This window comes from Spodoptera frugiperda, chromosome 15, assembly GCF_023101765.2.
Source record: "Spodoptera frugiperda isolate SF20-4 chromosome 15, AGI-APGP_CSIRO_Sfru_2.0, whole genome shotgun sequence".
Classification (NCBI taxonomy): Eukaryota; Metazoa; Arthropoda; class Insecta; order Lepidoptera; family Noctuidae; genus Spodoptera; species Spodoptera frugiperda.
In genome coordinates this window covers 1,947,207-1,962,410 of record NC_064226.1, presented here as the reverse complement: position 1 = coordinate 1,962,410, position 15,204 = coordinate 1,947,207, and the positions used below count along the sequence as shown (strand labels likewise).

The 15,204-nt window shown below is 39.1% G+C and overlaps 3 protein-coding genes across 13 annotated transcripts in view; 2 read left to right on the top strand and 1 right to left on the bottom strand.

The window, feature by feature from the left end:
* Positions 1–1,406: 1,406 nt before the first annotated feature.
* LOC118274149 (BLOC-1-related complex subunit 8 homolog) lies at positions 1,407–2,855 on the bottom strand. Its single transcript, XM_035591552.2, has 3 exons — positions 2,644–2,855; positions 2,329–2,506; positions 1,407–1,877 (listed from the first exon to the last, which is right to left on the bottom strand). The coding sequence occupies exons 1-3, from the start codon at positions 2,693–2,695 to the stop codon at positions 1,592–1,594; spliced, it is 516 nt and encodes a 171-aa protein (XP_035447445.1). The 5' UTR covers positions 2,696–2,855; the 3' UTR covers positions 1,407–1,591.
* Positions 2,856–3,131: 276 nt separating this feature from the next.
* Positions 3,132–5,661, top strand: LOC118277894 (epidermal retinol dehydrogenase 2). 2 transcript variants are annotated; one of them, XM_035596912.2, is made up of 5 exons: positions 3,132–3,269; positions 3,777–3,980; positions 4,217–4,546; positions 4,787–5,034; positions 5,255–5,661. In XM_035596912.2, exons 2-5 carry the CDS (start codon positions 3,837–3,839, stop codon positions 5,445–5,447), a joined length of 915 nt encoding a protein of 304 aa, XP_035452805.2. In that variant the 5' UTR covers positions 3,132–3,269; positions 3,777–3,836; the 3' UTR covers positions 5,448–5,661. The 2 variants fall into 2 exon arrangements, with proteins under 2 accessions (XP_035452805.2, XP_035452795.2); XM_035596902.2 differs by lacking the exon at positions 3,132–3,269 and adding an exon at positions 3,336–3,562.
* A 3,528-nt stretch (positions 5,662–9,189) lies between these two features.
* LOC118269460 (protein lin-10) overlaps positions 9,190–15,204 on the top strand; it is a 162,820-nt gene continuing 156,805 nt past the window's right edge. For all 10 annotated transcript variants that reach the window (XM_050698526.1, XM_050698534.1, XM_050698533.1 and 7 more), the window contains exon 1: positions 9,190–9,904. The gene's annotated coding sequence lies outside the window, so the exon portion shown is untranslated. The remainder of the gene's footprint in view (positions 9,905–15,204) is intronic.

Genomic DNA, 15,204 nt, shown 5'->3' with positions numbered 1-15,204 from the left:
CTAACATCTATTCACCCCATTCTTGTTTCTATTCACCCCGTTTTACCGTTACTCTTAGTACAAGTTTGCTCAGGATGGCGGGTGTATTTTCCAGATTTGCCTAAATTTATTAGTTTTTTTGGTACCTTTACGTACCTCTCTTGAACATCTGTGAATAGTATCACTAATCAGTACAATGATATTCAAAAAATTTGGTACACCCGCCATCCTGACAAACACCGCTAAAGGTACGATATAGGTACATGTTAGTCCATAGCCCCACACATTATGTAAAATGTAAGCAAGCATGTTAACAACACAAACCCAATATTAACACTTGAAAAATTGTTAGTATTATGCACTCGAGACAAATTATTGTTAGTGGGTTTATAATACTTAGAATCTCCTGAAGAAAAACGTCCACTCCTATAAAATAGACTAGCATCCTGTGGTTTATAAACACAGTTTGACAATTCAAAGTATTCGACTAGCTTTAAGCTACACTTAGCCAAGTTGTCGTGCACGCTTCTCATGATTATGAGCCTTTCATTGCTCGAAATTAGTCGAGCGCCTTCGAAATCTGTCAGGTAAAGGCTTCTAAAATGATTAGCATTAATAGCCATAGTTATTATACTAAAACCTACATAATACTAGCATAACCTTAGCCTATATTGTATGAATCCCAAATATAGCAACCAAACTATCAGAAAAAATTACTAACAACATAGAAAATAGGGCTTAGTACGAGTTTGTTTTACGTTACACGAGAATGCGTTCAGTGCTTTGATTGGTTGGTTCATTCGAGCCGGCCAATCAGCGCCGAACGCGCTCTCGTTACTCGTACTAAGCCTTCAGATTCTAATGACTACCCTTTTATAGAGCCTAAAACCTACTATGGGTAAAATTTACAGTTACAGTATTACCATCCATTAAAATAATTAATCAAATGAAAAATTTCAGTATCAGGAACTTTACATGACTTTCAATTAGAAATACTGTTCTTTAATACTTCTTTTCGTTAATAAGTTAATAAATAATGTGCCTTTTTATTCTAGCTATGTGTACCTAAGTGCTTTCTAAAACATCTAAACTTCGCACAATCTAAAAGTGCTTCAACAGAACATGTTGCAAGCAAAGAAGCTAATATTTAAAAATATTTTGTCGCGTTTGGATGTGTTATGAAATAATGTCTTAAATGACAGCAATTACGATAGACAGCCTGTACCCTTAGTTGCTTTACATTTTAAGTAATCAATACGATTGATTGGCCGGCTTGAATGTGTGTGAAAGTGGATAGGAAATGCTGGCCTCATCTAGTTATTTAAGAGATTGACGTGTAAAAGTGTTATTTTATAACCTATTTGCAAAATAAATATCATTTATCATTTATCATTTATGAATAAACCAACCAATCAGAGTGCCAGACGCACTCTCGTTTCATTTTCATTCAATGTAAAGCAAACTCATACTAAGGAGTACTGTATTACCCTACAACAATGAGATTGTGAGTTTTTTGTTAATTAGAATAACTAAGTAAGCAGATAAGCACATAGGTCTGGCAAGGCAAAACCAGTGTCGAGATCAATAATTCAGCAAATAAAAAGTACTTTGTTCAGTGCAAAGTGGTGTGTGACCTATGCAGCTCAGCAGAGGAGCCCCTAGCCTGAGCCATCATATTCTCAATCCTATTTGTCGTTTCCCGAACCATAGAGAACTCGGACAAATCTGGTAGGTCAAGTACGATATGAGCAGAGAGACGTTTATAAACAGAATTAGAGTCTTTTTTATTTCTCCTAGCTTCCTCATATTTTAATTGTTGTTTTAAAAATATTGATTGCTTCAACATCTCTTGTATGTTCTTGAAACTTGTTGCTGCGCCATCCATTGATTTTACTGCGCTGGAATTGTAAAATTAATAAATTAGAATGAAAGAAGGAAATGATGGTTGATGCAAGGATATTTAAGACATAATAATTATTTGACAGACACAGTCATCAGATCTAAACATAACTTAATAATATATTCAATTAATTTCAATGTAGCTAAAACTACTGATACTACACCATAATGAGACCGGTACCTTACCAAAAGAGGCCATAAGAGGGTAAGCATATTTTTTTGGCACACACACATACACAGCCTTGATGCAGAAAAATTAGTGATTTCATTTACCCTCTTTTAGCCAGAAGGCACCAAAACTGATAAATCTCTTTTTTATGGAATACAAAGTCAAACAAGCAGACGGATCACCTGATGGTAAGCAATCAACACTGCCCATGGACACCCATGACACCAGAACATGATTTAACATATTAAAATTATAAAACACTTTGGTTTTAACATAATTACCTCAAAGCATACTCCACATCATAGCACCTGCCCTGCAACTCATGCTGCAGCTTTGTCACCTCCACTCTTCGTTCCACCATCGGAGGCAAGGCTTTCCTCACATGCTCTTGTAATCTATACAGAGCCAGTGAAGGCTCGTTCGCTACTATGTGCATATTCTCCGATATTCGTTCAGCAGCTGAAGAGTTTAAAAACAAAACAATACTTTAAATGCAAACAGATACATTAAATGTGTAAAATATATAAATGGAAGTTAATATTGGCGTCTATAATGAGGTTGTTTGTTGTAGAAAACTGGTAACTGGAGTTACATACCTTTTTTAGATTTCGATTCAAGCTCGGGGTCTCCTGGGTAAACAAATGCCATTTTATTACTTTATAGGCGAAATAGTTACGAACAATGTCTGTGTAAATTTGTTTTTTCTACGGTAATATAATTTTTTATTAAGAAAATAAGTGAAAATACGTTAAAATAATCTATAAAACGTAGTTTATTGTTGACATGTCAAAATTTTATTTTTACTGTTTTCGACAATTGCTGTCAGTTTGACATTTATTTCAACGTCCATTATTTATTTAAGAAGGCGTGCGACGAAATAATCGAATAATTTTGTCTTGATGTTGCTCAAATCTTTTGTTAGCATGAAGTAAAAAATATCACTCCAATTCTAATGTAATATTTTTAGAACCAATTTATGTAATTCATCATTTTAATACCTATTTGATCTTTAGATTTTCTATTTCTGAACGAACAAAGTGTGGTCATACGTATTTCTAAATTTCTACCAAAAATACCACAACGACGAAAGGTCACTTAAAGATTTTTAGAAACAAGAAACATTCAATACGTGTAGGTAGTAAAAATAATTTTAAAATTAGATTGAATGACTATTACTAAAACAATTTGAAATTATTTGTTAGCTTATGTTTCTTTAACTAATGTAAGTATGGATATAACTTTCTATTATCAAAGCTACTGTCAAAGTACCTATCAACTTGACAATCAACTTGTGCTGTAAACAAATATTTTTGGTTACATTATTGTTATCTCAATAAATTTCATAATTTTTATCTGCTACCGGTCATTATCATATTTTTTTGTAATTTAGTATAGTTGTATGTTCATATTATCAAACACACTGGATGTGTGATCTGTGATTCTGTCATCGTAAAAAATAATTGGTTATAATTTGTTTCTGCGATGAATTCCTTGAATAATTATTCTAATAAAAAGGTAGGTCTGGATATTTTGGAATAATATTTAGAATAAGGGAGGTAGTTTATAAATGTATTGTAAGTTACCGGCATTGAGATAAACATTTTTCATTGAAAAACATCTACCTACAAGTTATCAAATTAATTGAGTGTTTATTTAAAACTTATCTTCACACATACTGATAGTCCCTACATTTAACCATTTTGTTTAATCAACTATATTGACATTACAGGACCCAACAGTGTTCAGTAATATATTGGGAATATTTTTGAACATATTTTTTCCAATCAAAATGCTGTTAAGGCTATATTCACTGTGCATTTTAATGGTGGATATTGGATGGGTATTGCTGAACGCAATCTGTGCAGTTTTACAAGCTGTTTACGAACTATTTAGACCACCACCATTAAAATCGGTCCGGTTAGAAACTGCCTTGGTAAGTGAATTTCTTTATCATAATCCTTTAAAGCTAAATCTTTAAAATAATTTGACCTTAAAGATAACTTTTATCACTTTCGTTTGCATATTATTTATAGTGTTATTATGTGGATTATGCATTATCGTAAATTATACTGTATTTTAATCATAATTTCACGGTAATGTAATTAGAGTTTATAACAATAATTTATTAATTTCTATGAGTTTATTAAAATTCGTATTAATGTTTTCCAGGTTATTGGTGCTGGACGAGGGGTAGGCCGCGAACTGTCCATACAACTTGCTAGTTTGGGAGCAATAGTTGTGTGTGTAGACAAAAACATTTCTTCCAATGAGGCCACCGTAGAACATATAAAAAAGAAAGGTGGTACTGCCATCAGCTACAAATGTGATATCACCAAGAGACAAAATGTCCACACTTTAGCCACTCAGCTGAAGAAGGATCTAGGGTTTGTCAGTATGTTGTTCTATTGTTGTGGGATACCAAGTCCAAGGTCTTTGATGACTCAGCCACCACAGGATATCCATGAGACACTAGATTTGACACTCACTTCATATTTTTGGGTAAGGAACTTTAGATATGAAATTGAATATACTTATTGTTTATATTTGAAAATAGGTTACAAAGGACTTTTACATCTTATGCTAAATTATTGAATGATACATAATAATAATCATCAACATAAAACTAGTTTCTGTAATGATAAGTGATGTGAATGTATTTTTGGACGATTGTTGTACAAGTAAAACCAGTAAGAGACTTATGTTTGAAACAACACCTTTATTTTAATTATTTTATTTCAGCTCATTGATCATTTCTTGCCTGATATGAAAGCTAAGAATCATGGGCATATTGTTGCTCTAACATCTGTAGCTGGACTAAGTTACATCAAAGATCAGATGCCACTGAGTGTTGCCCAGTTTGCAGTTCAAGGACTTGCAGAATCTCTTACAGAAGACCTAAGAGTAAACAAAATAGATGGAGTACATGTGACACTTACACATATTTATCCATTTATTGTCAGTGACGAAAGTGCTGATATAAGGCTAAGGTATGTATATTCAAAAATCTACATTACTTGGTATAAATTAAAAATGCCAAATAAAATGTATAATTTTATTATTCTCTCACAGATGGTATATTTGGTTTACATTAGGTATATTGATATTACTTTTGTTGAAATGTCAATTATTTCATAAAACAACAATAGAACGTTATAAATCCCCTACGATGTGATACGAGCAATCATACATGATTAATTTTTGTTACAGAATACCAAGTTATTTTGGAACAATAACTCCAAACAAGGCAGCAACGTCAATTCTCGACAGTGTGCGTCGGAACTACTTTGAAGCGTCAGTGCCAAATCATCTTTTATACCTCGGTCACCTTTTGCGGATATTGCCACGAAAGGCAACAGTGCTTATCAGGGATCTACTCGATACTGGAGTGGACTTTGCATGACGAATTTCGTAACTTATTTTATCTTTTTATTATACTTACGTCATAATCAATGATAATGCATTGATTGTATTATGTTTTAGAATAAGGATAGTAGAGCACAAAAAATCGTATTTATTTGTTATATTTTTTGATTATATTTCATGATGCATTTGTTCAGTTTATAAATAACATTTCTGGTAGACTAGGTAGTAGATACGACGATTTTAGATTCCTAGTGCAGGCCTTTAAGAGCGGAGGTCGTGATGGATTGTCAATAGTGACTTCATTACGCCTCCTCCAGGCGAACATCAACCACTGCGCTGCCGCTCAGGACCTACTACTCCAGAGCATGGCGCAGTGGTCGATTAATATCGCCGTGGTCTCCGAGCCCTATTTCGTCCCGCCCAGGGATCATTGGGTGGCGGACTTGGATGGCTCGGTGACCATCATCTCGTCGGCCGCCGCCGGTACCCCGACTCTTGAGGGTGCTCAAAGAGGCCGGGGTTGTGTCGCAGCACGGTTCGGAGAGATCGCTGTGGTGGGCGTGTATTTCTCTCCGAACCGAACTCTCGCCGAGTTCCACAACTCCCTGAGGGAGTTGGTTGACGTCGTCGTCGGGTTCCGTTCCCTCCCCGTGCTTGTCCTCGGGGACTTCAATGCCAAGAATCTGGCTTGGGGTTCCCGGATCACTGACACGCGGGGTAGGATGGTGGAAGACTGGGCTCTGGAAACGGGCCTAGTCGTCCTGAACCGGGGTTCTGTCCCCACGTGTGTGCGGATGCAGGGTGAATCGGTGGTGGACATCTCGTTCGCCAGCCCCGCTCTGTCACCGCGTGTAGTCGACTGGTGTGTCATGGAGGAAGTGGAGACATATTCCGATCACCGGTACATCCGGTTTGATGTCTCCGCCGAATCCGCGGACCCACCAGTAAGACAGGCCCCATGTGGCCCGCGTTGGGCGCTGAGGCAATTGGACCGGGAGCTATTCCTGGAAGCCGCCATCGTGCAGGCCTGGGTGATACCACCGGACAGGCCTGCCGACATTAACGAGGAGGCACGGTGGCTCCAGGACGCCATGTACAGGATTTGTGACGTGGCGATGCCCCGGGTCCGTCCAGGACAGCGGAAGCGCCAGATGTACTGGTGGTCGCAAGAGCTGGCTGTTCTGCGCAGTGCGTGCGTTGCTGCGCGACGCCAGTACACAAGGCACCGCAGGCTTCGTATCCGTCCTCCAGACGCGGAAGCTAGAGAGGCGGAGTTATATGAGGGGTACAAGGCGGCGAAAGTCGCCCTAAAAACGGAAATCCGGCGGGCCAAAAACCAGGCCCGCCAGGAGATGCTGGAGACTCTGGACAGAGACCCGTGGGGACGCCCCTACCTAATGGTGCGTGACAAGCTCCGCACACAGGCTCCCCCGCTGACACAGAGTCTCCGGCCAGAGGTTGTAGAGGAGGTGGTCACCACCTTGTTCCCCCAATCACAGAGGGGCTACATCCCTCCGTGCATGACTCCGCCCCCTGCGGTGCCCGATGCGGGCCACAGCGACGACGACGACGACACAGCACCAGAAGTGACCGAGGCAGAGCTGAGAGTGGCGGTGCGCCGGATGGGCGCCAAGAACACCGCCCCGGGACCCGACGGATTGCCTGGCAAGGCGTGGGTCCTGGCTTCGGAGACTCTCAGGCCTCGACTAATTGGTCTTTTCAGCGCATGTTTGGAGAGGGGCCAGTTCCCGCTATCATGGAAGGCGGGTAAACTGGTCCTCGTGAAGAAGCCAGGGCGCCCTGCGGACTCTCCGTCCGCGTACCGGCCCATCGTGCTACTCGACGAGGTGGGAAAACTATTTGAAAGAATAATTTCAAACCGCCTCGTCGCGCACCTGACGGGAACAGGGCCGGACCTCGCGGACGGCCAGTTCGGCTTCCGCAGAGGGCGCTCCACGGTGGACGCCATCATGCGCGTGAGGGACCTTACGACGGGGTCTGCAGTGTCCAGGGGTAGAGTCGTTGTGGCGGTGTCTTTGGACATCGCCAACGCCTTTAACTCTCTGCCCTGGAGCTGCATTCTGGAGGCACTACGATATCATCGGGTGCCTACCTATCTCCGTCGTATAGTCGAGGCTTATCTGACGGACAGATCCGTCATCTACCCCGGTCACCGAGGTGAGTGGAACCGGCGAGAGATGTCGCGCGGTGTTCCACAGGGATCGGTCCTGGGACCGCTCCTGTGGAACATAGGCTACGACTGGGTGCTGCGCACCGACCTCCCGAGCGGCGTCAGCGTGGTTTGCTACGCTGACGATACGCTGGTACTAGCACACGGGAGGTCGCACCAGGCGGCGGCCGACCTGATGATGAGAGCGGTTGCGATAGTCGTTGAAAGGATCCGGCAGCTGGGACTCGAGGTGGCGCTTCATAAGTCCGAGGCCATGTGCTTCTATGGCCGCGGGAATGCGCCACCTCCGGGTGGGTTCCAGATCATGGCAGGAGGGGTTTCCATCGGCGTCGAGGTGACGATGAAGTACCTGGGACTCGTCCTCGACAGTCGGTGGAAATTCGAGGAACATTTCCGACGTTTGGCTCCCAAGTTGGAACGGACGGGGGCTGCCCTAAAGCGGCTCCTACCCAACCTTGGGGGACCAAACGCCTCCTGCCGGAGGTTGTACGCGGGGATTGTGCGGTCCATGGCCCTCTATGGGGCCCCGGTGTGGGCGCCAAATCTACGGCGACGACCAGCTCGTGCGCTGGTTTCATCCCAGAGGGTCATGGCCATTCGGATGATCCGTGGATACCGCACGATCTCCGGGGAGGCGGCTAACCTCCTTGCGGGATCACCGCCGTGGGATCTGGAGGCGAAAGTGCTCGCGCACGTATATAGCTTACGTGCGGAGGCGCATCGCCGGGGCGAAAGTCCACTGCCGCGCCAGATTAGGGCGTGGCGGGATGAGCTCCGGCGCGATCTCATGGCGGAATGGAAGCAACGACTATCGCAACCGAGGGCTGGGCTCGCTGTTATAGCAGCGGTAAGTCCCCTCTTTGAGGAGTGGCTAGAGAGGCGTCACGGCGTCCTCACCTACCGCCTGACGCAGGTGCTTACCGGACACGGAAGTTTCGGTAGGTTCCTGTTTCGGATTCGGCGGGAGGAAACGCCCGGGTGTCGGCATTGCGTGGATCACCCGGAGGACACGGTGGAGCATACAGTAGCGGTGTGCCCTGCATGGGCTGAGCACCGCCGTGTCCTTAGGGATGTGATCGGCGACGGTGACCTCTCGCGTCCGGCTTTGGTTCAGGCCATGATGCGGAGCGAGAGGGAATGGGACGCCGTCTCCTCCTTCTGCGAAGCAGTCATGCTAGCTAAGGAGGAGGCGGAGCGCGTGAGGGAACGATCCTCCTCACGCCCCAGCCGCCGCAGAAGACACTCCGGGCGTCGGGGATCGCGTGACGATCTCCGGCCACCGTAAGTGCGGGTCTGCGGACGGCGAGCAAGGGTAGCTCGCCGCCCGACCAGAACCAGACCCGTGCGTACGGCGCGTCGCGTTCCGCGCGCGCCTCAAAGAGCCAGACCACCACAGATGGGGCCCAGTAGGGCTGATGCCTGATCCGGAGCTGCGGACAACGTAAAAGGTTACCGGGGCTCCGGCTCAAAGCAGGAGAAGGAACGGGGTGGTTTTTAGTCAGTAAGAGTCTGACACTCCCTCCCGCCTCACCCAAGGCGGGAGAAGTCATTGGATGATTTTCCCCCTCAAAAAAAAAAAAAAAAGGCCTTTAAGAGCACCACTTATTATAATCTGTAAATATGACCTGCTTCTTGATATGAATACATATACAGTTTTTTGATGCTCCGCTAATATACATTAATTTTTATAAGATTGTTATGTGATGAAATATGATTTGGTAAATTATGTTAAAATGCATTTTGCTCAATTGAAATTGTGGAAAAGACTTATGGTATAAGTTCCTGTAATATTTTTTACTAAGCGCAGGATAGCCATCTTTCTGCTGTTTAGATTATGAACTACTTAGATATATAAACATGTTTAAATGCTACTATTTTTGATAAACGTATACAAAATTGTAATTTACCTTTTAAAAATTTGGGAAGCCAAAGAAGTGTAGTAATTACATAATAAACATATTTCATAAACAAAAACATTTTTATTTTAATACGTTTTGATTTAAGTAAACGAGACGTCGGATTCAAAAAGGACGTAATTCAAAAACTACCAGCACCAACAATGATTATTTTATAATGGCAACACTACATAGTAATGTCAAAAGAATATTTGCATTGTGGCGCCATCTTATAATTTTTTCGTTTTCGCAACTAGTTTCTGTGATTTGCTTTTGATAAAAACAAAATAAAATCGGCAAATATACATTGTGCATTGTGATTTTGTTTTTAAGTGGAACATTTGATTGAATTCGAGGACTATTTTACAGCAAAATAGTACTGAGTGCGGTGTGGCGACACATCGTTAGGTAAGTTGGTGCTTATTTCTATCGGAGACTGACACCGAAAGCCGATCGATATTAGAAAACTTATGTTGTATTGGTTAATTCGGTCATGATTCGGTAATAATTCATTAGTTTTATGTATAATCTACGTTATTATTTCATGAAAATACTACGATCCATTTATTGTTATTGCCTAAGGGGACAACTTTCTAAAAGGCTTAATATACCTACGCAACATTAACTTACTTGGTCATGAAAATATTCTAATAAGAATGGAGAAATTCCTATTACGTTGCGTTTAACCTGGTTATATGTTTCGCTGTACATTGCCGTATATTTTTTTGCTATGTAGTAGTTTCGACAATTACCCACGTAATTTGAATAAAAAATACAAAACAATATGCTTTATAATACGCGCATAAATTATGCAGTTTCTCTAGTTTTTACGCTAAGATTTATTAGTAACTCATTATTTTTTTTAATGCAAATAATACAGATTAATAACACCTATTATGCAGGAATTTAATGTTGAAGAATTGTGTCCAAATTTTGCAAGAATAATATTATTTAATGAAGATCCAACAAGTCCATTATACTGGAGACCAATAAGTACATAATATATGCTTCATAAAATAAAGCGAACAGAATGTTATATTCGATATATTTTGTTGATAAAGTAAAAATAATTAATTTAATACATTTTATAAAATGAAATACTTAGGTACCTATATCATTAATTAATGCTTATCAACACATAGAACATGTTTTTAACACATTCCTTGTTAATTTTTTGTTTAAAAAAACAATGCCATACATTATCCTGCAAGTATAGTGAATCATATTACATTCTTTTAATTCCCCAAGTTCTTTATTTTGTCTTTAGAATAATAATTTTTATTCAAAATATTGTAAAAATTAAATAAAGCCTTTGTGTTATTTATTGCTAGCTTATGTGTTATTCCAGACCATTCCAAACTAGACCCTGACCTACTGTCAAAATTTCATCCCTATCCCTTCAGCAGTTTTTGTGTGACGGAGTACACAAACAATTATTATGAACTTTTACATTTATAATACACTGAAACCTTGCAAATTGGTATCACTTATAGCGGTATTCCATTAACCCAGTATCTCAGATAACCAGGTAGAAATAAATATTTATCTTATTTACATTAACAGAGGTGAGAATACAGTTTAAAGTCAGATAAAGAGGTACGATTCTTAAATAAAACAATGTGTTATGTGCACATTATAAATGCATAAGATTAAGTAAGTCAGCAAACAAAACAATGTTATCTCAGTTACTGAGGTTTATGCATTTAAAATTTGCTTGTTGTCTTAATCGTATAAATCAAAAGAATGAATCCCAGATAAAGAGTTGAGTATGAGTTGAAGTTGTAGAGGTTTCTCACCAAGGTCCTGCTTAGTCAAGTTTCACTGTATTAATTGGATATATTATTCACATACTTTGATAGACAGGGATGTCCTAAAATATATAAAAAAAACACTCAACTTTAGTCAACACTCAACTAGTAGAAATTTGTTTACTAAAATTTACAAGATGTTATTTACCTACTGTATGAAAACAAATTCTCTCCATATCCTTAAAGGATGAAGAACTTATTATGCCGAAAAGGTCTTTCAGTCTCTTACAATACAGTACATAATTCTATGAAAGATGTGAAGAAGAAATCAAGCCATATAAAAGTTAATTATCAATTGTTTTAACACAATAGTATTGTATTGTTTTTTGTTGTTCAACTTTTTGACCTTTGAATGTCATACAAATATAACACATTATGTAATATAACTCTTTTAACCTGCACTTGTAACTCTTTTATGTTTTTTTTTTTTAAGAAAAATGTAATGTTTTTGTCAATAAATTTTTTTCTTATTAACTAGTAAGTTTAGATACACTTCATAGTAAGTGTTGTACTAGTAAAATTAAAAATATGTGTCTATAAATGATGTAGGTATGTCATAGGTATTAAAATACAACTTACCTAAAGTATAATTTTTGTGTTTTTTTACGGAACACGCAGGTAGAGTAAGTAAACGAGCAGACGTATAGGTGAGACGTACAGACGTATCACCTGATGGCAAGCAATCGCCGCCGTTCATGGACACTTGAAACACCAGAGGCGTTACAAGTGGGTTGCCGGCCTTTTGGGGGTTAGGAATTTAAGGGTTGTTGGGGAATCGGAGATTGAGAAGATTGGGAAGGGGGAATTGGGCCTCCGGTAACCTCACTCACACAACGAAACACGTCGGTTTTCGGTGAGGCCGTGGTATCACTCCGGCCAAGCCGGCCCATTCGTGCTGAAGCATGGCTCTCCCACACTTATGTCTAATGTAAATACAGCCTATTACATGCTGTAAATGGTGAAAAGTGGGTTTACATTGTTTAGCGGCATTATGTGCCGTAATGTGCACCTCTGCACATTACGCACCGCATAAACGGCTTGACATTGCAAAAAGTTAATACAGGTAAAATTGTATCTAATTATAGAAAAGTGATAACTTTCGAGCACACTTACAAATAGTGAATTGCAAACAAAACATACCTAAATAAAAGAAAAAATATTTACACCATGTACCTATACGTCTTTATATTAATAACGACAGCTATTGCCGACCGAATGTCGTAATTTTTTGGCGCATTCATTTCTACTTTTTTGATTAATTGCTCCCTAATGACATAAAGCATTAGCAGCGCGTAATTTATTGTTAATTTCATCGTTACCCGTGAATTTGATCTTATTTATCGAAAAAATGAATAATCGACTACATTTTTCATTGATTCGCCGTTATTCGAATTCAGATAGTAATTTGTGTGAACGTAATCGGTACGAATTTCAAAGATGTCCTTTAGGTTTTGTATTAAAAGAAATCTGAAATCGAAAAGACTATTATCGCCATGATTGAAAAGGCTATAGAACTAACAAGACTGATGAAAAACTCCGGCTTTGTTGTTATAACCATTGATCAAAGTAAATAAGTATGATTCGTCATTTTTCATCGGTTTGATAGCAATATTATGCTGACTTCACTAATGAGTTAGACCATGCGTCGTCGGGGTACCGGTACTGAAGGCACAGTTCCCAAGAGTTAGTTTATACTTTAATCCTAATTTAGTATGTATTGCTTTAGTTATTAGTCAAAAATTTAAAAGCTTCAAATGTCCTGAACTGATATCCGGGCTTACGGGTTTTGAAATGTAGAAAACTAGCTGCCTAATTACGTTTCTCCTGAAAATCAACATCTTACGTTTCATCATCAGACATAGGGGTTTAAAATTAATTTAAGCCCTCAGCGTTTTGCTATTATCCAATAATGTTCGAGTCAATGATCAACATCAATCCAATTAAGCGTATGAGTTTAGATAATTGCTGCGTGAATTGTTCTGAGGATCTATTCTGACTTAAGAACAACTTCATAATGTACTATGTTATGTACGCACATTGGGAAACTTCCAATCCTCTTACCATCCAATATCGTATCGAAAAGCCTGTCAGAGTGACGTGCCGTAGCTACTCTTATTGCATTACGGACTCACAGGCACTTTCTTGACGAACACGTGTGGAATATGTGTGTGACTCCAAGGTTGCCCCGTTGTATCAAAGTCACCTCAGGCATAAAGCCCTTGGTACCGAATGTCATTAAAATTCTTTTCACGGCGTATCAGTGTAATTTGCTAGGATGTGCCTACACAGCCACGCCACGGCTCCATCCCAAGTCCCGGCTCAATCCGGCCTTTTTATTCCCATATGTTACTTTATTACGACCAATATAGATACATATTTGTCGGTTAAAATTGGATCCCAGCTACGAACGTATCTTTATGTTTTTAATTTTGGTAATTGGTAAAATGTTCGCGCTTGGTTTCAACTGCGTGTAAATGACTTGATATAATTGGTTTAACTATGTATGTGCAAAACGACTTGCAAAATATTACTTTTGTTACGAAACCATTATTTAATTCATCGGTGTAAAAGTATCAGCATGCATTACTAGATATTTTACTTATATTAAGAAGATTAGTACGTACCTTTTGCCTAAAGTATTTATTCAGAAAGTAAAGTTAAAAAGGTTCAGTGAGCAGGTGTTTGCCCGCCGAGATCGTTTTCCAAACTGCGGTTTTTCCACAGTTAAATTTGAATAAGCCATTATTTTACCCCAACTCTTATTGGACGCCTGGTTTCTTTGTAAATCCGCCTTTATGCGTCCCGAGTATTTATTGAGTTTCTGTAAAACAGCTCTGTAAACATCTTTAGTTTCTTTAAATACCACTTTCTGAGAATTCATTATTTACGAATTGAATTTTCTGCTACAGCGGGCTTGAGATATAATTTAATACTTAATTTAACAATGCCGAGTTTTCATAAAATATTAAAATAACATGATGCAACTTGTTTCATCAAACAAGATTTAAAGTTTAAAGCGAAAGTTCGTTATGAAAATAACATCGTTTTATTCTTTGTAGACATTTTATTTTAGGATACATTGTCCCTGCAGCTGAACTTATTAACCTTTTGACCGCCAGAGCATAAACGCTTCGCCGTGCCCTCCACGCCGAGACACAAATTCAACGAAATAACCTTGAAAATATTAGGGATTCCAAAATGTTATCGATAAACCAAAGTGAGTAATAATTTTCGTCTGAATTTTTTTTTGAATAAACTGCTTATAACATAAAAAGAATATTTATTTAACCTAATCTCCCACTGTAATAAACTTAAGACCACATTAATAGCAACTATCAATGAAATATCAACCTTTTGAGACACAAAAATACATATAAAATTGCAGCAAGTTACAGCACTATTATCTATCAGTTACGCGCCATTGGCATGTATACATGCCAATGGCGCGGGCAACTATCCATTTTTTTTTAATCTCTCGTTTATGATTAGGGATGTAGTTAGCTGAATAATGTAACTTATCGAGTTCATTTATGTATTAGGTAATCAAATTTGAAAACTGCTAAATAGGTATCTATAATATCTATATAGGTATATAAAAAATCTGTAGATTTTAGTGATATTATTTATACACTTTCATATTCTTAAAATAGTTGCCTTGTATTTGTAAAATGTCACATGAAACTTAAAAATATAAAAAATCAACAATCGTATTTATTTATTATGCTCATTAACAGCCTTGTAATTGAAAAAGGTTACGTGAAACTTAAAAATATATAAAAATCAACAATTGTACCTATAAAACATTATGCTCACTAACAGTCTTGGAATTGTAAAATTTAAAACTAAATTGTATATTATCTATAATTATTATCAATAACAAAAATTTCTGATGTTGATAGT